This window comes from Lacerta agilis, chromosome 5, assembly GCF_009819535.1.
Source record: "Lacerta agilis isolate rLacAgi1 chromosome 5, rLacAgi1.pri, whole genome shotgun sequence".
NCBI lineage: Eukaryota > Metazoa > Chordata > Lepidosauria > Squamata > Lacertidae > Lacerta > Lacerta agilis.
In genome coordinates, this window is record NC_046316.1 from 68,183,426 (window position 1) to 68,204,195 (window position 20,770).

The window sequence follows — 20,770 nt, forward strand, 5'->3', positions numbered from 1 at the left end:
GACTGGGGGTGTGGTGTGGACCATGCTATGCAAGGCTTTTTTCAGCAGGAACTCACCGGAACTCAGTTCTAGCACCTCTCAGGTGGGCGCCATTGCCATTATAAGAGAGCAAGGGAGGCGTTTATGGTGAGTTCTGGCACCTCTTTGTGGGAAGTTCTTCAGTTGCTGTTTTCAGGGCGAGGGACGAATTTGCCCTTCAGGCTAACTGGGCCTGTCTGAAGGTTTTGCCCATCTCATAGCAATTGTCACAACTTACTGGCAGATAAGGCATTGGGTTGGATCCTTAATCTAAGCAAGCAATGACCACTCCACAGTCTCAGGGTAGCCCCTTAACAGGAGCCTTGGGGAGGTGCTTCTTGTCCAGATGCCCAGCTCAGGGACTGATGGGCCATAGCACCCCAAATTGTGATCCTACAGGTTACCTGGATATGATACACATCATAGTGCAACCCTTAAACTTGGTAAAACCTGCCAATCATCAATCAGAAGTTGGGCTGGTTGATTTCAGGATACACAACCAATACCTACGGCAAAACCGACTGACATCTGTTCTCAATAAAACTGTGGTATGTTTAAACCACAATGCTGCTGTCCTGTGTCTTATTGCAATTAATGTTCTACACGGCACCCTCCCTGCCCATGGCTCCACTGGGCCTGGGCCTGCAAATAAACATCCAGTGAAGATAGCGGTGCAAAGAACAGCTCACCCAGAGTTCAACCAGCAATAGCTTCACAGCCTGGGAATGACAGGGATGGAGGACAAAACTGGACAAGATGCCATTCACGCAATCAGAAATTGTGTGAGTGGTGTTTTGTCTAGTTTGGCCCTGCAGTCAGTTGCTGCATTCCAGCTCAAGGAAAGGACAGGCCTGCAGGAAATACCATAGTGCAGTGGTAGAAAAACTGCTTTGCATAAAGGAAGTCCCAGGGCTGGGAAGTCCCAACACCTGAAACCATGAAGAGCAGTTGCCAGTCAGTGTACACCAGGTGTCAGGAACTTTTGGCTCTCCAGATGTTGCTGAAATGCAACTCCCATTATTCCTTGTCAGTGGCCATCCTTGCTTGGAATGAAAGAGATTTTGTAGTTCAGCAACATCGGGAGGAGCAAAGATTTCCCACACTTGGAGCATACAATACTAAGCTAGGGTAGACCAATGGTCTGGCTCGTTATAAGGCAGCCACCTATGTTCCAATAAACAGATAAAGAGGAAATCCACTGCTAGCTAGGGGGAAAAACCAAATACTTCCTAATATTTTTAGTAAGTCCTGGGATAAAATATCTATGAAATCAATTCAAAAAAGTAATGTCACTTACTTTGCGTCCAAGCAATCCTTTGGCACCTATAGTTCCAGGTATTCCTTTTACACCCTAAGTATTAAAACATTTAATTTAAAATGTGTTGCTTATTATGATGATTTATTAAATGTGTATACCACTCTCAGGGCAGTTCATAACATAAAACCACAATATAAAAAAAACACGAAATACGTAATAAAAACAAAAACAGACAACCCAATAATCCCCCCTTCTGCAACACAGATTATTTATTAAATTTGCTTACTGTGGCTCAGGGGTGGGGAACTTGTGGTCCTCCAGATGTTGCTGGACTCCTAGCTCCCATCAGCCCCAGTCCGCACAGCCAATGTTCAGCAAAATCTTGGAGGACCACTTGATCACACTGCTTCTTTCTGCAACTTCATTAACTATGAGTTAAACCAGCAAGGAAGCCCCATAATTCATACAGGGTTTCTTTTCCCCCATTTCAAATTGGCATGATGCTAGCAACAGCCTTGATAAAAGTGGGTATAGTATATGAACACAATTGCAGTGTGGCCAAGTGACATGCAGCATACCAGGACAAATTTGCTTTACAGTGGTACCTCTGGTTACGAATGGAATCCGTTCCGGAGGTCCGTTCGTAACCAGAAACCACTCGTAACATGAGGCACGCTTTCGCTAATGGTGTCTTGCACTGCGTGCGGGTCTCTGGCGTGCGATTTCTGCTCACATCCTGGGGCAATGTTTGCAACCAGGAGCAGCTACTTCCGGGTTAGCGGAGCTCGTAACACGGAGAGTGCACAAACAGAGATGTTCACAAACAGAGGTACCACTGTACTTCTTTTGGTCAGGATACGGATGTGGTGCTTGCCTTTCTATAGTCTAACACAAATGCATCCACCTCTAAGATTAGGGGGTTAAGCTGTGACTCTAAGCATAAAAAAGAGCATAGATTTCACTGAAATTTACTGGGTACTTTATAAGAAGAAATGGACATATAACAATTGCAAATGCACTGTATAATTTGCATACCTTTTCTCCCTTAAACAGTTGAAAATCAGGAGGTCCAACTAATAAAGGCGGCCCTGGAGATCCAGGAGGTCCGACATCACCCTAAAAATCCATGAAAACAGTAAACGGAGTGAATAACATTGTGGAGTTAGTTGCAGAGGACTCATTCTATGTTTGAACAGCCTAGCACTGCTCTGTGTTAACTCAGTATCATGCCACTGCTATATCTACAGTGGTACCTTGGTTGCCAAACTTAATCTGTTCTGGAAGTCTGTTCCAAAACCAAGGTGCGCTTTCCCATAGAAAGTAATGCAAAATGGATTAATCCGTTCCAGACTTTTAAAAGCAACCCCTAAAACAGCAATTTAACATGAATTTTACTATCTAACGAAACCATTGATCCATAAAATGAAAGCAATAAACAATGTACTGCAGTCACACAATCAATCAATCAGTAGCTGAACTGGGTTCCACACAGACACAAAACCGCAAAATAAATAGCAAAAACAGACCTCAGCTTAACACTCAAAATGGAAGGGTGGCACTCAAAATGGAAGGGGGCACTCAAAACAGAGCATATTCGGCTTCCAAACAAAGTTTGCAAACCACTGTATGCTTCTTCACATATGAGAGTATGTGAAGCTGATAGTGTTATTTTATCCACCTAGGGCTAATGGGAATTGCAATCAATAGCATCTGAAGGATTGGTGAAGGCTGCTCTAGAAATTCCCAGAACTCAAATTATGTATGAAACCACAAAAGATATCCCCCCCCCCATTTACAGGAAACTTAATAAACCCATGAATGTGAAGCCTATTCACTTTCTTCAGCTATCTCTTACTATGATCACACTTTTTCAGGCAGCTATTCCCAGAGACAGCTTATTTGCTTACCGGCTCCCCTTTCTGTCCATCCACTCCAATTCCTGGATTTCCCTAATGAATTGTTAATTTTTAAACAGAAGGGAAAAAAATAGAGACTTTTTAAAAGATGCAGAAATCGACACCAGTTTATCATTAAATTGGGTGGCTAAAATTTGGAACTTAAATCAAGTTTCTTTGTAAAAACCCATACAGAGTGAAACAAAAGAAAATACCAGTTTGATAAATACTGTATAAACTTTAACAGGGGAGAAAAATGCCTCTTACCTGCTCGCCTGGAAAACCAGGAGGACCTGTAGTACCCTTTGGGAGGAGGAACAGGGAATGAGTAGTTATGTACAAGTACAGGAATTCAACCTGAGAAATACTGTATATAGAACAGGAATACCGTAGGGGAAGGGATGGGGAACCTGTGGCCCATCTAGATGTTGCTGCATTCCAACTCCCATCAGCCCAAGCCAGCATGGGCATTTACTAGCTGTGATGGAAGGCCACAGATCCCCCATATTTACCTACTGTCTGCTGTTCTTTTTAACATTTTCCACCAACCATTTTCACTGCCACACAAAGCTTTGTAGAGTTTCTGTACATATAACGCTACAGCCATCTGTGACCAGTGAACTTTTCTGTGAGCTTGTGGTGGGGGAGGTTTTTCTTTCATTTCCGCCTCACCCTTCGGTGGAGAGTGATGTGAGGGAGAAAACTTGTGACATCTCCGAAACTGTGAAACAGCTGGAGTTTGTTCAAGTTGGGGTGAAAGACTAGCAATGAGACATCCAGGATTGGTGAATTAGTAAAGGGTTTTTTTTAACAGCAGGATTTAATTTTTTTTTAATGGATTAGCATGTCTGTAAAGTAGGATATGAAATGATGGGACAGTGGCTGGGACGAAGGCACCCGCAAAACATATTTTTTAGTTACTATTTCCACTGCTAACTTGGAAAACAGAGAGCTAATAATTATCCATTTCAGATCATATCCATCATGAGTAGATTGCACAAGCCATGCCCTAATCAGCTGGTGCACACATTTTCTTAAAGGGGGAAAGTGATTGTCTACCCCTATTTTTCTCATATAGCACCATGATGAATCTTTAGTTAAGTCCCTGGTCACTTTTGTTGCTCAGTGTTCACTAGTTCAGAGTTAGAGTATCTTTCAGTTGAAGGGATTAGATAATGAGCATGACCTGTCTACAAATGTGTATTCATGAATGTGTATGTGTTATGTATTGAAGTTGTCACCTTGGCCACCAGGGGTGTGTGTATATAGTTTATTCTGCTGCGGTTTTCACTCAGGTCAGCTTATGCAAATGAAGGATTAGAAACTGACACTCAGGGATTGGTTAGCTGCAGAATGTTGTTACTGTTACATTGTAGCTGAGCTCTATATAAGCTGGTGGCTGAGGCCTCCAGCTCAGTTCTGTTCCAGCCTGCAAATAAATAAGAGCTGTTTTGGAAATCGCTGTGTCGTCTGTTGTGTCCACCCACAACTTAACACTGGCGACGAGGGTGGGATCATGGACATCAGAACACAGACAGCACACAGCCAGTCAGCGCAAGGGCAAATCACTGAGCTGAATCACTGAGCTGAATCACTGAGCTGAAACGCTGAGCGAAATCACTGAACAGAACCAACTCAGAGCTGCCCGTTCTGGCTAGAGCACTGTGTTCCATCCATCGCCCACCACGTCGGCATCGGAGTCATGGCTACACTAGTGCCTCTACCGCCGTTTGCCCCGGCCTCTGAATCATGGGACTCATATCTCGCTCGGTTCGAATGCTACCTTCAAGCAAACGAGCTAACAGAGGTATCAGAGGAGCGGAAGCGAGGCCTTTTCCTCAGCCTCTGCGGGCCCGAAGTGTTTGAGACGGCCAGAGTTTTAGTCGCTCCACTCGCAGTTCACAGAGCACCGTGGGACGCGCTACAAGAAAAGCTACGCGGCCACTACGCGCCCAAGCCGTCCAAAATTGCGGCCCGCCACGCCTTTTACCACCGGAACCAGGCAGAGGGGGAGTCGATCAACGACTACGTCGCCGCTCTCCGAAAGGCCGCATTAACCTGCGAGTTCCGAGACTTAGACGATGCCATGATGGATCGGATCGTCTGCGGGGTCTGGGACAACCGTCTGCAACGGCGCCTCCTTGCCAAGCCAGACCTCACGCTGCAGAAGGCCATCGAGGAGGCTGCGGCCTCAGAAGCGGCTGAACTCTCCGCCCAGGAGATCCGCAAGGCCAGCAGCCCACGACCTACAAAAAAGCCAATCGCCGTACACCATGAAGAGGCTAGCAGCGACGAGGCATCAACCAGCGAAGACGATGACGTGCACCAGACGAAGCGGGAACGCGGGAAGTTCAAACAGAAGTCCAAGGGCCAATCAGAATGCGCCGGCTGTGGAGGCGACCACCCCCGCGTCAAATGCCGATTCAGAGACGCCATCTGCCGGCAGTGCTCCAGAAAGGGTCACATCGCCAAGGTCTGCCGATCTACGCCATCAAACACAGCCTCTTCACCATCTCGCAAGTCCAAGTCGTCAACCCGGTCCGCAAACAGTAACTGTTTCGCTCTCACCAACTGTTGCTGCTCATCCGGAACCACGATTGGACAAACCGACTCGCCTACGCGACGCAAACTACACATCACGGTGCTCATCGAAGGAGCTCCGTGTGACATGGAGATCGACACTGGGTCTGCCCTGTCCGTTGTGTCCTGGAGCACTATCAAAAGACTTGTGCCAAAGCTGTCTAAGAGGCAGCTTGACCGACATCGTGTACACCTGAGGGACTACCAGGGGAACGACATTCCCGTGACGGGCGTCGGCCAGTTCCAGGTCAAGTTCAAAAACTTCTCGGGCCCACTCCGACTCGTGGTAGTTGAAGACCCGCGGCCCAGCCTCCTAGGGCTAGAATGGTTTGGCGCCCTCGGTCTGGAAGTCACCGGCATCAACTGCATCTCCGACGCGGAAGTGGAAAAGTTAACTAAGGAATTTGCCGAGGTTTTCGATGGCACCTTGGGCCAATATACAGGCACACCCATCTCCTTTAGCCTTGATCCACAAGTAGCTCCAATCAAGCTAAAGCCACGCCGGGTTCCGTTCGCCCTCAAGGCTAAGGTGGACGAACAACTGGACAAATTAATCGCGCAAGGGGTTTTGGAGCCGGTCGACCATGCCAAGTGGGAAACGCCTATCGTCACACCTGTCAAGCCGGATGGGTCGGTGAGGATATGCGCAGACTACAAGTGCACGATCAACAAGGCGCTTCAGCAGCACGCGTATCCAGTTCCCGTCGTCCAACACCTGCTGCATTCTTTGGGCGAAGGCAAGGTCTTTGCTAAGCTGGACCTTGCCCAAGCCTATCAACAACTGCCTGTTGACGACGCCACCGCTGAAGCTCAGACGATCGTCACCCACCGAGGAGCGTTCCGATGCCGCCGACTACAGTTCGGGGTGAGCGTGGCTCCCGGCATCTTTCAAAGCCTCATGGAGCGCCTTCTGCAGGGACTGCCAGGCGTGGTACCATATTTCGATGATGTACTGGTATCCGCAGACTCAAATCAGCAGCTGTTCGAGCGCCTCCGCACTGTGCTGACCAGGTTCCAGGAGGCCGGACTCAAGGTGAAGAAGGAAAAGTGTCTGATTGCCGTTCCACAGGTGGAGTTCCTGGGCTACCTCATCAACGCCTCTGGCCTTCACCCAACGGCATCCAAAATCCGGGCCATTCAGGAGGCCCCGATTCCAAAGAACAAGACTGAATTGCAGGCGTTCCTGGGGCTGCTGAACTTCTACAATATGTTCCTGCCCCACAAGGCAACGCTAGCTGAGCCTCTCCACCGCCTGCTCAGCACAAAGGCGCCATGGTCCTGGGGTCATCGGGAGACAGCGGCCTTCAACACAGTCAAGTCCCTCCTCTCCTCAGACAGTGTGCTGGTACAGTACAGTGAAGCCAGACCACTGGTCCTCGCCTGTGACGCCTCGCCCTTTGGCATCGGTGCAGTCCTCAGTCACCGGTTCCCGGATGGGAGGGAAGCACCACTTGCTTACTTCTCTCGAACGCTGTCTCCGGCGGAACGGAATTACAGCCAGCTCGACAAGGAGGCACTGGCGCTTGTGGCTGGAGTGAAGAGGTTCCACGAATATCTCTACGGGAGAACCTTTGACCTCATCACTGACCACAAGCCGCTCCTGGGCCTCCTTGCAGGAGACAGACCTACTCCGCCGATCCTCTCGCCACGCATGCTGCGATGGACTGTTTTTCTGGCAGCATACAGCTATCGGCTCATTCATCGCCCGGGAAAGTCGCTGGGCCATGCTGATGCCCTCAGTCGTTGCCCCCTTCCGGCGTTGGTGGAAGATCCAGCTCCTGCTTCATCGGTACTCCTGCTTGAGGACCTCCCAGCTGCACCAGTGTCGGCTACCGATGTGGCCTCCGCATCTTCCCAGGACCGCACCATCAGACGTGTGCTCAACTGGGTGTGGAGGGGGTGGCCAGAAGGGCCATTCACATCTGAGTTCCAGCCATTTGCGACCAGACAGCATGAGCTCTCGGCTCATCGCGGCTGCCTACTGTGGGGAGACCGAGTCGTGGTTCCCCAAAGACTCCGCCAACGCGTCCTTGAGGCTCTGCACATCGGCCACCCAGGGATCGTTAAAATGAAGGCGTTGGCTCGGTGTTACGTCTGGTGGCCTAACATGGACGAGGCCATCACCTCCTGGGTTGCCTCCTGTCAAGCGTGTCAAGAATCGAGACCTGCACCACCGGCAGCTAAGGGCAACACCTGGGAGACGCCAAAGGCACCCTGGTCGAGGGTGCACATTGACCTTGCTGGCCCTTTTCACGGCCGGACCTTTATGGTAGTGGTGGACGCTTATTCGAAATGGCTGGAGGTGGCTCTGATGCCCTCCACCACTACCGAAGCCATAGTCCGGGTGCTGCGGGGCCTATTCGCAACGCATGGATGTCCTGATGTCCTCGTTTCCGACAACGGGCCACAGTTCACATCGGGCGCTTTTGAAAGGTACCTCTTGGGGCTGGGCATCCGCCACGCCCTAACAGCTCCATTCCACCCGGCCAGCAACGGACAGGCAGAACGAATGGTGCGCTCAGCGAAAGAGGCACTGGCACGCCTGGACCAGAAGGACTGGCATGAGCGAGTTACGGAATACTTGCTCGTGCAACACATTACCCCGCATGCAGCCACAGGGCGGAGTCCAGCTGAACTGCTTATGGGCCGTCGCCTCAGATCTCCGCTCGACCGGTTGCATCCAGACTTCGGGGTAGCCGAGCCCCCGGGCGGTGCTAACGCACCAAGGTCTTTTATTCCCGGGGATAAGGTTTTTGCCAGAAACTACGTGGGGGACGTTCCTTGGGTGCCGGCCACGATAGTGGGAGTCACTGGGCCCCGCTCATATCAGGTGGCACTTGAGGACGGGCGTTTGTGGCGCCGGCACATAGACCAACTGAGGCGCCGGGTTGGAACTTTGGACGATACCGCAGTACCCTCAACGGCAGCCTCAGCTCTAGAACCGACACCATTGGAAGGCGAGGCTCCATCTACACCCCCTTCACAAACTGCGGACATGGGGCCAAGCCGAGCCACTGCAGGGGTTTTGCCTGACCCCCCTGAGACGCCGACCACCGCCTTGCCTGAGTGTCCACCAAGTCCGATCGTGACAGGCCTTCCAACAGCAGCGGAGCCGGAGACCTCAGGCCCAACGACACCAGTGGTAGCACAGCAGTCGCAACGGGACTCGGGCAGCCAACCGGGCTCTGATACTGGCCCACGGCGGTCAGGTAGGGTTCCCAAACGCCCAGCATATCTAAAAGACTATGTTACACACAATTTGCACACATAATGCTGCATCGTAAATTGAACTGTTATGCTATGTGTTTTAATGAATATTGCTGTATATAATGGAACCACTATGCTTATAACCTAATGCCTTATCTCGGTGGGGAGGGGTGTTATGTATTGAAGTTGTCACCTTGGCCACCAGGGGTGTGTGTATATAGTTTATTCTGCTGCGGTTTTCACTCAGGTCAGCTTATGCAAATGAAGGATTAGAAACTGACACTCAGGGATTGGTTAGCTGCAGAATGTTGTTACTGTTACATTGTAGCTGAGCTCTATATAAGCTGGTGGCTGAGGCCTCCAGCTCAGTTCTGTTCCAGCCTGCAAATAAATAAGAGCTGTTTTGGAAATCGCTGTGTCGTCTGTTGTGTCCACCCACAACTTAACAGTATGAACTTGAGCAGACTAACAATTCTTCAATTTCCCATTTAAATCCATGTATAATACATGAATTTTGTGTATAATACACAAAATTCACATTGGTGATGAACTAATAGATAAACAGACAGAAGGCTAACCCATCCTAGCACACTTACAGTGAAGGGGTGAAATAAAAATGTCAGCATTGTACCTGTATGCCTGGTTGGCCTGGAAATCCAGGTGGACCTCTGGGCCCCCTTTCTCCTCTGGGGCCCTGGGAAGAGATGACACAATGTTCTTTTTAAAAACATAACAGCAGCATTCTGTTTTCCATCAAAAGAAAACGTTGTTTGATGTTTTGTGTAGCAGCTTCAGTATTCTCATCCAGCTACTAACAGCCTTCACCATTTGAACTTGGCCTACTACCCATAGGCAATATTCCAGTCAAACACCACCAACAGGCAGCTACTTGATTTCCATTAAGAGTAATGATCTACAAGGATTCATGGATTATACTGTGTACAAGCTAACTATGTATTAATGCAGATAAATCAAAAAATGAAACAGGAATGATAAGTCTAAGGCTATGAAGGCAACGGAAGCAGCAGATTCATCTTGAGGTGGATGCAAGAGAATGAAAAACAGTTTTAATTAATCTTAAAAATAGGAGGGGGCTTAATTAGCATAGGCTCTCAACCCACACAATAGCCATATTGAGCTGGCAATACACAGCAACATTGTGTTGCAGCTCTGCACTTGTTTAATCTCATCGAGATTCCTCAATTGATTGTCAAGTCCACTGCGTCAGAGATGGCTTATGTTACAATTCATGTATGGACGCTGTTGGAAGTAGTTCCTCACAGAATAACTGTTCTACATGGCAACTGGAACATATAGAGCAGATCATCACAGAAGGATAGCTCAGATGACAGAACATAATACTCTTAATCTCAGGGTTGTGGGTTCAAGCCCCACGTTGGGCAAAAGATTCCTGCATTGCAGGGGGTTGGAAATAAGATGACCCTGGCGATCCATTCCAACTCTACAATTCTATAAGTCTATATGCCACCACTAGACACTGCTGAAGTGGTACAGACACACAATGGCAGTGATCTTTGTGCTGAGTTGCTATACAGGTATATGTTAATGCAACTGCTCTCTGACTTCAAGCCAGAGACGGAAAGGATTTCATAGCTACCCACTATGTATAGCAGTAAAATTTCAATGATATGGACTGTATTGCTCCAAACCAAACATAAACAAATTAATGAAGGGACTTACAGGCATGCCACGGGATCCAGGATCCCCTCTTTCTCCCTGTAACCATAACCACTTTATTAGATCACACTCCTCTTTGTAGCTATTTGCATTACCATAGCATCATGAATTACAGTACAATATAAAAAGGAAGCAATGCAGACAATCTAAGACAAGACAGTGAACATTAAGATCATCACTTATCCAGGGAATAGACAATAAATGGACCATGCCAGACAAATCATTTTGCTGTATAAATACATGTTAATAACCACTTTATTTCAGAGCAATTTGTTTCGCTTAAATGAATTTACCATTCCATAAGGGGTCAGGATAACAATCTTTACAGATCTGTATTAAAACAAGTTTGAATATCCAGTCCCATATACAGGTATGTTTAGTCAAAAGTTAAGTTGTACTTATTTCTGTGGGCCTCACTTTCAAATTGGGATACATGGAATTTCACCCTACAACAAACCACATCAGTAAAAAAGGAAAATATGTTTCAGAAAAGAGAATGCCAAAGCAGGACTTTCTTATCTTTGTCCATTACACTCTTTGATGAAAAATCCTTCAGTAAGGCAACTGAAAAGCCTCTGATTATGTATATTTTCATCCTTTTTGAACCCATAATAAATTCCATAATTATGTAATGTATTGTAGCTAGACATGTCTGGAATATGCAGACGTTATTCCCCAAACAACCTGGATATAGTTCCTTCTCTGTTACAGCATTCACCTGTATCATGTGCATTATTTACTTTCAAAATTTCCTAACTATTATAATTACATGAAGTGATACCCAGTGTTGTGCTGGTACATGCAGCATGGCATCCCCTTCCCCTCCTCCCTTCAAACCACAATCTGCTCTAGGAGGTCCTCCAACCATCCAGGGCATTGGGCTACAAGATGGGGGAGGATTCCCATTGCACAAGCAGGATGACACCACTAGATGTCCCCTGTGAATTTTATATCTATGCCAATGAAAATTTTAATGTGCAAGCCATATGGCATGCAAGTACTTCTCTAAAAGAATTTCAGTAAGACTTTGTTCAAATAATATCTCATTGCACTTACCGAAAGCCCTTTAATGAACTGAGAAACATACACGGAATTTCCTTTTTCTCCCTTTTGACCAGGAATACCCTATAAAAACAGTTTTTTTAAATAAAAAATAAAAATAAAAAACCCAAATGAATTACAGAGTTGTTCTTTGATTTGGCTTATGAAAACAAAGCAATGATACATGTATAACAGTAGCCTTTGATTTGGAAAATGCAAATATTTTATTTATTTATATTTGCTTATTGAAGTATTGAAAAAAGTATTCAAGCATTAAAAGCATTAAAAAAGTATTCAAGAGATGAAAGAAAGTCAAAAATAGAAAAGTTTGCCCAATCTGTTTTTTATATATAATATTTTTATTAATTTTCAATTACAATAATCCAATAATAGCATCATTATAACAATGTCAAATTATAACACAATTATTAATACCAATCATTCAGATGCCAAATCATATAATTTAGGTGGTCCCCCACATGCTAGAATTGATGGTTTGATTATTTGCTTTATTTCTGTGTTCCAAAATCTTTTCAATATCAATTACACTGCAGTCAAAATAACAATCCCTTATACAACAACTGCAATATTAACGACTTGCATTTGTAGCGACACATTAAATTGTTTATAATCCTGCCCAATCTCTGTTGGAACTGGTGGCACTAAATGCCCAACTCTGCAGCTAAAAGTGCTCCTCTGGATTATCTCAGTGATCAAGCTGGGTATGATCTGGTGATCCGGTTCAGGTGAGGTCCACCCATTCCCCACTCAGGATCTATGCAATAGTTAGAATAAGGTCATAATAAACTTCCACTCACAAAGGAGCCTCTTGGGCCAATACGACCATCCTCTCCAGGAAATCCTGGGTCTCCCCTTGAGCCATTGCACCCATCCAAGCCAGGCTTACCTCTGGGTCCATCAGGTCCTGGTAACCCCTAGAACAGATTACATTAAAATGCAAATTCATATAAATGGGGCAGGAGAAGGATAATGATTTGACTAAAGCACAAACTTATATGACACATGCACCTTGTTTTTGACAACATTTTTATGCTAAAACCACTCCTCGGTGAGATTTCAGTTTACCTGTTGCAATGTGAGTTGGAGCACCGCAACCCTGAGAAATTGCTGTGCGAAACCCAATGGGGAAAAATATCAACAAAATTAATGTATTTAACACAGTTCAAATCATGTTCAAGTCATGATTTGCATACGGGTTTTCATACTTGGTGTGAGCATCTTGTAAATTATATCTGTTAGCTTTGTAATGAAAGTCATGATTGGCTCTCCTCACAGATAGGAAGAATTTTGAAGAATTTTGTGGTCCTTATATAGAAGGAACCCTTATGAACTTTCATTTAGCAAGAAGTACAGAAAAGGACCAATAAAAACTTTAGTTCTACAATAACACCATGCTACAGTCTTATAAAATACATGAACACATGTAGAATACTTACAGGTATACCGTCTAAACCTGAAAATCCTGGAACGCCAGTAGGACCCTGAAGAGATTAAATTGCAACAAATGTTAAATTATGCATTACTTTTAAAACTAATTTAACCTGAAGGAAAGATTTGCATAATACATATTCTTACACCATGTGAGAAAGAGAACTATTGAGGCTCACACTGTAATTGTCTTAATTTTGTTATCACATTAAATCACTCCCTTTGAGCATTATTATTACCTACCTGACTTCCTCTTTGTCCACTTGGCCCAGGAAGACCAATATCACCCCTCTGGCCTTTTACTCCTGGCAAACCAATGGGTCCTATTAAACCCAAAGCCCCAATTGGACCCTGAGGCCCCATCTGACCAGGTTGTCCCTGAAGGGGAAAAAAGAATTCAGATTCATCAGTCTTAAATATATATATATATCCCAAGAAATATATGGAAGAAAAGTCATTCTACATTTGTTCATGTATTATTTCAGCTTCTCCTTCTAAGATACTATGTACCGGTAGTAATGAATATATTATGCACACACAAAAGCACAGGCTGAGCAAAGCAGCCTTAAGCAGATTGTTCCAAGAGAATGCTCTCCTCCCTCTTCTTCCTTTGTGCACTCCCTAAATCTGTTGTGAGCTCTCCCCACCACAACCCTCCAAAGCAGATTTGGGAAGGGCACCGGCTGTGCAGAGGGAGAGGAGGAGAATCCGATTGCACTAGTGCAACTCTTTCACTGAATGCTGCCCTTAGATATCTGAAGCCACAAATCTAGCCTGGATGAAAAATGCAATATGGCTTAAAATTTAACCACTTGAGGGCAGCAAACCATTTCAGTTTATAAACTCCACTGCAGAAACTACATTTGCATATGCTCACAAATGGCAAACATTAACATATTTATTGCAGATGTGAACATATTACAGATGTGAAATAAATACCCACTTCACCTTTTGAGGCTTGATGTAATCATAATTGCAGGACTACAAATAGGTGTAAAACCTATGCAGCACAGTCTATGGCTTGTTCACAAAATCAACATGAACAGAATCAGAAATGGCCAGATGCAGAGCTTCTGGTTCTTTTCAATGAGAAGAAAACTCATAGGCCTTTTCAATTACTTTCCTTACCAAAACCTATTTTTGTTTATACTTCTTATTTCATGAGGGATTACTGATTCTCAGTTTATTTGGAAAATTGCAAATCCCATAACCCCCTGGCCTCTACTTTGATTTCATGATTCTTTTTGACCTTCACGTTAGTTGGAAACACACTATGCAATTCTACACATGTCCACTCAGAAGTAAGTCCTAATGACTGCAGTGGGGCTTACTCCCAGGTAAGTTGGGCAGCCGATCCTGTTTCACTGCCTGAGGCCAAATAGGAAGGTGCTGCCCTATGGTGGCATGTACAACCTATCCTCCTTGCCACCACCATCAAAGACTCACTTAGAGGTGTCATGTAGCTTCAGCTTCTGGCAAGATCTCATAAGAGCTCACATGATCATGCAGAGGCCTCACATGATCTAACTGGGATCTCAGGAAGGTTGCAAGAGTATGATCTAGCAGTTGCTCACATGAGATCTTGCCAGAACCCAGAAGCTGCCACTTCTCCTCACTTCATCGGCAACAACACACCTGTGAATCTGAAATATTACACATACCAAACAAGGATAAGACTCAGAAAGCCTAGGTGACTAGAAGTGCCTATTCCCAGCTCCGTCTGGTTTGCCACCTACAACCCCTCTTAGACAGAGGACTTGGCTATTGTACTCAGTGCTCCTATAATGTTCCGATTCAGCTACTGCAATGTGCTGTACATGGGGCTGCCCTCGACAATGTTTCAGAAACTTCTGCCGGTCCAAAATACAGCAGCCAGATTACTGGCCGGATATCTATTTAGAGCTTATATAACCTCTTCTTTAAAACAGTCGCGCCGGTTCCAGTTTGTTTCCAGGCTCAATTCAAGGTTCTCAAATTGCTTTTTTAAATGACTTACCCGGTAGGTTCCCAAATATCTGAAATACCACCTATCCCTACAGAACCTCTCGGGTTTTAGGATTAGCAAAGGATAGTCCCACCACCCTGAGAAGTGCAGGGAATGGCTTCCCAGGTGAGGCCTCTCTCGGTGGCAGCCGCTCAATTGTGAAACTCTCTCCACGCAGAAGAATGCCCAGCATCCCCACTGTATAGCCTCCGCTATATGCTGAATAGAACCTCTTCACCCTGACCTTTAACAGTTAAGGTATTTGCTTTTGTTCAATCTATATTATTTTGTCTTTGTTCAGATCTGTTTTCTTAGTTCATATATGAGGTGTTTCATTTTAAAGGAGGGATGATCACTCATAAGGAAATAAAAACTTTCAAAAGGTGGATTATTTATTTTTTTAAGGTGTCTTACCTATGGGCAAACATTTTTACCATACTGACCTAAATTACAATTTTAATAGAGTTTCGAACAGCTCTTCAGCACTATTAATATGGCTTAGGAGGGTTTCAGAAGTTAGGTTCATCCTGTAGGCTGCTAGTTGGCTATCCCTAATTTAGCTTGTCACCAGAAAGGGGAGAAGTTATAGAACACACCAACTAATCCAGAATTCACAATGAGTTTGACAGCTGAGTGATTCAACTTTGGCACACCATGCAAAGCCAGGGCATTGCTAGTCTTTCTTTCAGCTAAAAGACTGATTATGAGTGGAAGCTTTGTTAAGACCAAGTTGATACCACCCATAACATCCATTATCTGTGCCCATCTAATACGACTGCTGCAGCATTGAGTCTCAGGACAGCTGTCAAAATAAAGCAGATGAAGGAAGCCATGCTTAACGGGGAAATGACAAATTAGTTCAGTTAAAACAGACAGAATGCTATGCCCGGCATCTGCTAGCTGATCCAAATAAATTCCATTAACTTGTTAATTGTCCTAGGTCAGGAATTCTCCCAATGCCAAGGCCAGGCAGTGTTATTTTAGTACATCCCGAACCTGACTGAATGTAGGAGATTGAGTCTCAACCAAACAAAATAACTCAATTTAAAAGTGAGGGTTCTTATTTTTTAAAAAAACATAAAAACCATATTTTTTTAAAAAAATCAACATTGTAGGCAAAATAAATGTAAGCTGCTTATTTTCTAGTACTGCAAAACTCTATGATTCTGTTCTCCCGTACAGGAAATTTTGCTACGTATTTCAATCTGAAATGAAGACCTTTTGTAACGCACACTACAATAGTTTTTAGAATAGAATAGAATAATAATTCATTGGCCAAGTACATTTTTCAATATACTCGGAATTTGCTTTGGCTACATTACAATGTAAAATACATTATACAAACAACAGTAATTTACAGAGCAAGAGCCGAGGCTGCCCTTCTCGGCGCCTCTTAAGCTGTGTTGGTGAGTGTAGGCCTGCCTCTTGGCCCGATGGAGTTGGCCGGAGGAGGGAGCGGTCTTCCCAGACACTCACAGCAGCAGCAACAGCAGCAGTGTTCCGGAGGCTTCTCTGGAGCCTCTTAAGCTGTGGCGGTTGAGTGTTGGCCTGCCTCCTAGGGCCGATGGAGTTGGCCAGAGGAGGGAGCGGTCTTCCCAGACACTCACAGCAGCAGCAGCAGCAGCAGTGTTTTTATGAAGCAAAGTTCTTCTACTGGAATTGAGGTTTCTCGAATTTCAACAATTAATAGTAAATATTACAGCCTCCTTTTTGTTCAAGATCTTCAGTACTAGATCCACCACTGGCATAGGAAGGGCGGGGTGTAGGGGGTGGGGTACCCCGGACAGCGGGATCTCGATAGGGTTCTATCTCGGCACACCCAGCCCCCAGAACGCGCGCATCGCCCCTGCGGTTGGTGCGCCCCACCCCCAGAATGCGCACCAGCCCCGCCCCCGCCTGCTTCCTGCCCCCGGTGCCAGAGCATGAAGCTCCGCCACTGAGATCCACATTATGGTGGGCCCTGTTTACTACCTTACAAATTTGACTGCAGTTTGGTGACTTCCAGAATCTTTAATCCATCTTCTTTGCTGGCAGAGGGAAGAATGGCTTAAGGTTTATGCTGGGCTGGAGCACAACTTGGTGGGTCTGGCCAGTTGCCTTTTTAGCAGATGCCAGGCCTAATAGTATTGCATATTGCCATGAGTCACTGGAACACCAAAACTCTTTGGAGTATTTGCTCAAGAGGATTATTATAAGGTCAGCAAGATAGCAATGATCATTTTGAAATCTTTTCAGACAGTTTAATTAAGAATATACTGAGGATCTGGTAAGACCTCTTATCTTATTAAGGGCATGCCTATCCTGATACTTTACATGAGACTGTAGGGTACTTGCTTTGCGTAATTACCTTTTAATGGGATTGCTTTCTGAACTACTAGTTTGTAGTCAAGAGTTGAACCAGGAGCGTGAGAAGTTGCTATAGTGACCTGCTCTACAATAAAAAGAGATGAGTTGAATTTCCATGGGTCCCCCTTCTCGTGTTTAAATTTGCACAAGTTAGATGAGGGGAGGCCATTTGTCAACCAGCTAAGTAAATGGAAGGAAAATCAAAAGAGTTTATCTGCTTTCTAGCCAAATATCTCAACTAATTACAATTCAGACAGAACTATGCATAATTGCCCAAAGGCTGCCCTTTCAGGCTCCCAGGAACTGTGCAGTCCCAAACCCATAAGGCTCATCTCAGAGAAACTCTCATACTTTAGAAGGAAGATGTGTGCAATACCTGAGCTTGCATGAGCTGAAGTGTAGGTGGAGTGACTATAGATGCACGTAGGGCAGAGCTGTTACCAGCCAAAGGCTGGGGGAAGATTTAGAACCCCTCTAGACCAATGTTTAATTGTGAGTGTATTCTGCAACATGTTCTTAACACAATAGAGAGTGGCTCAGGAATTTGACAATACATTAGAACCCTAAAAAGAAGAGTGAGGGGTTGTAGTTTTTCTTAAAATATTTCTTTGCATTACTGAGGACTTGGACAAATAAATAAACAAAACAAACAAAATTCTGAGGATCGGTTGAAAACACGATGCTAAATCTGTGATGCTATAAGCCAATATTGAAAGTGAAGTTGTTGTTTTTTAAAAAGAGAGTAATTCAGCATATGGAAATACTGACCAGGATATTTTGCACCAACACTTGAGAATAGTCTCTTTCATTTTCCCAGATGTAATGGAATAAGTGCAGCACCTCCTAGCATCCAATTTACAGTGATTACTATCACAAGTTACAGGTAGGTAGCCAGCCCTGTTGGTCTGGACTTCTGTTTCAGTGTATCTGAAGAAGTGTGCATGCACACAAAAGCTCATACCAGTAACAAACTTAGTTGGTCTCTAAGGTGCTACTGGAAGGAACTTTTTTTACTATCACAAGGTCCAGCTTCATAGTACAACAGTGTACTGTACTGCATTGATAACAGTTGTGCCAAGTATTATATGTGTTACAGAAATGTATGTCTTAGCTGCATTTGTTCTTCACTGAAGTTTACCAGAGTATCCTTCTTGCCAGTGGGTGTCACTATTACTTCACACTACACCAAGAAGAAGGAAAGAGAATTTAGCTTACTACATCCAATTAAATAAAAAAACAGAATTTAAAACTTTTCCCATGTACGTGATGTTTAACATGTGTCCAGTCCTGGTGAAAGCAGAGCTAGCAGTGGGTTGGAAAGATGCAGGTCTAGAACAGAGGGTGTGGCTAAGCAGGAAGGGATTGATTATTAGCAGGATCACAATCCTAGAAAATCAAGAGTGGTTGCCAACAAGTCTTTCAGTACCCCGGACAGTGCCAAGGAAGCAGGCAACTTGTGAGCCCTTTGACACTCCCTGGCTCTGACTGCACCTCAGAGGCTCCTCACTGAGAAGTGCAGGGCCTAAGAGGCATGACAACAACATGACTACTTTGAAATGGTAGCGTTCATGTTTCCTTGCATATTTCTTCCCCACAGGGTCTAGATTCCCTAGCCTTTCCATTTCCACGTGCACAGCTCTCTGTTAAAGCCTTGCCAAAGAGGCTTGTTGTTATCCTTATGCATGCTATTTAAGTTTCCAGTAATAAAGATACCCAAGTATTTCAATTTTTGGATTTAAGGGGGAACGTTAAAGCACACAGCTTCAGACTTTTTGAAAATTTATGCAGTCCTTAGAATTTGCCAAAATGTGTCCATTCCTTTTGCATAGCTTTTACTGTTGCAAAGAGGTTCTGGTGGTAACCATTATATCATCTGCATAAACACTCAGAGTGTATGTTTTAGTTCTTAGCTCTAGAGCCTCTAGCTATCAAACTAAGATAATGAGGAAAAGGGAGAGGGGAAATCCCTGATTTGTTCCCCTGTATATATTAAAAGGAATACTATCTAAGCCAGGGGTTCCCAAACTAAGGCCTGGGGGCCGGATGTGGCCCAATCGTCTTCTAAATGAGGCCCGTGGACGGTCCGGGAATCAGCGTGTTTTTACATGAGTAGAATGTGTCCTTTTATTTAAAATGCATCTCTGGGTTATTTGTGGGGCCTGCCTGGTCTTTTTACATGGGTAGAATGTGTGCTTTTATTTAAAATGCATCTCTGGGTTGTTTGTGGGGCATAGGAATTTGTTCATTTTTCCCCCTTCAAAATATAGTCCGGCCCCCCACAAGGTCTGATGGACAGTGGACTGGCCCCCTGCTGAAAAAGTTTGCTGACCCCTGATCTAAGCCATTGACTAACTATAGTTTGGGATATAGAATATATTTGTTGAATTGTGGTAGGAAGTTAGGGGCAGACTAGCACCAGAAAATTCCATTCCAAGAAGTCAAAGACCTTTCAAATATCTAGAGCCATGATTGAAAGCAGTGCCTTTGATTGTTTGGAAAGTGATAAGGTTTAATACCGTTATTATGCGGTCTGCTATGTTATGCCGAGGGGCAGACCCAGATTGATCAGGGGTAGTAAGTTTATTCAATTAGCTAAGATCAATGCAAGTATCTTGTAATACTGATTAGTGAATGAAATTGGGCAGTATGACTCTACTTGTAATGGATCCAACATAACTTGACATCTGAAGAGAGGGTGTTTGCTTATTTTCCTATGTATGGTGGCATCAAGATTGATGATGATGATGATGATTATAGCCTGTTGAATCAGGCCAATGTGTCCATCCAGCAGGTATTCTGTTTTCCAGAGAGGCCAACCATATGCCTGCAGGAAGTCCACCAGCAGGTTATGTAGACCGTAGCCCTCCCCCACTGTTGTCCCCTAGCAACTGAATATCAGCGTACTGCCTCTAAATATGGCTCCTTATCAATGGGTAATAACAATCAATGGGCCTGTCCTCTTGGATTGTTCTAAATTTCATTAGGTGCCATGTTTTATCTTTCTGGAGAACAGTCTTTTGAATGCTGCACCACATGCAGAAGACAATTTCCTCTTTCCAGTTTCTGAACAGTGAATAGTATCAACTCCATTCATAATAAATATAACCTTTTCTATATTTTTCTTATTAGAAGAATGAAGTAGGGAGATTTGATTTGGTTAACAATGTCTGATCTGACATTGGTTTGATACCTTGGTTTGTTAACTTTATGGTTTGTTCAAACCAGTTTCCAGGGCAAAACAGCAAACTGTGACTTATTACACAGTTTCCTCCCCTTGTGTGTGGAAAAAGGGAA

The 20,770-nt window shown here is 44.7% G+C and overlaps 1 protein-coding gene across 1 annotated transcript in view; it reads right to left on the reverse strand.

The window, feature by feature from the left end:
* The window catches only part of COL4A4 (collagen type IV alpha 4 chain), a 69,144-nt gene that overhangs the window by 34,951 nt on the left and 13,423 nt on the right, over positions 1–20,770 (reverse strand). The window contains exons 5-14 of the mRNA XM_033150282.1: positions 13,390–13,524; positions 13,155–13,199; positions 12,516–12,632; positions 11,713–11,781; positions 10,660–10,695; positions 9,590–9,652; positions 3,439–3,474; positions 3,184–3,225; positions 2,312–2,392; positions 1,316–1,369 (exon numbers count right to left, since the gene is read on the reverse strand). Coding sequence (XP_033006173.1) covers positions 1,316–1,369; positions 2,312–2,392; positions 3,184–3,225; positions 3,439–3,474; positions 9,590–9,652; positions 10,660–10,695; positions 11,713–11,781; positions 12,516–12,632; positions 13,155–13,199; positions 13,390–13,524 — 678 coding nt within the window. The remainder of the gene's footprint in view (positions 1–1,315; positions 1,370–2,311; positions 2,393–3,183; positions 3,226–3,438; positions 3,475–9,589; positions 9,653–10,659; positions 10,696–11,712; positions 11,782–12,515; positions 12,633–13,154; positions 13,200–13,389; positions 13,525–20,770) is intronic.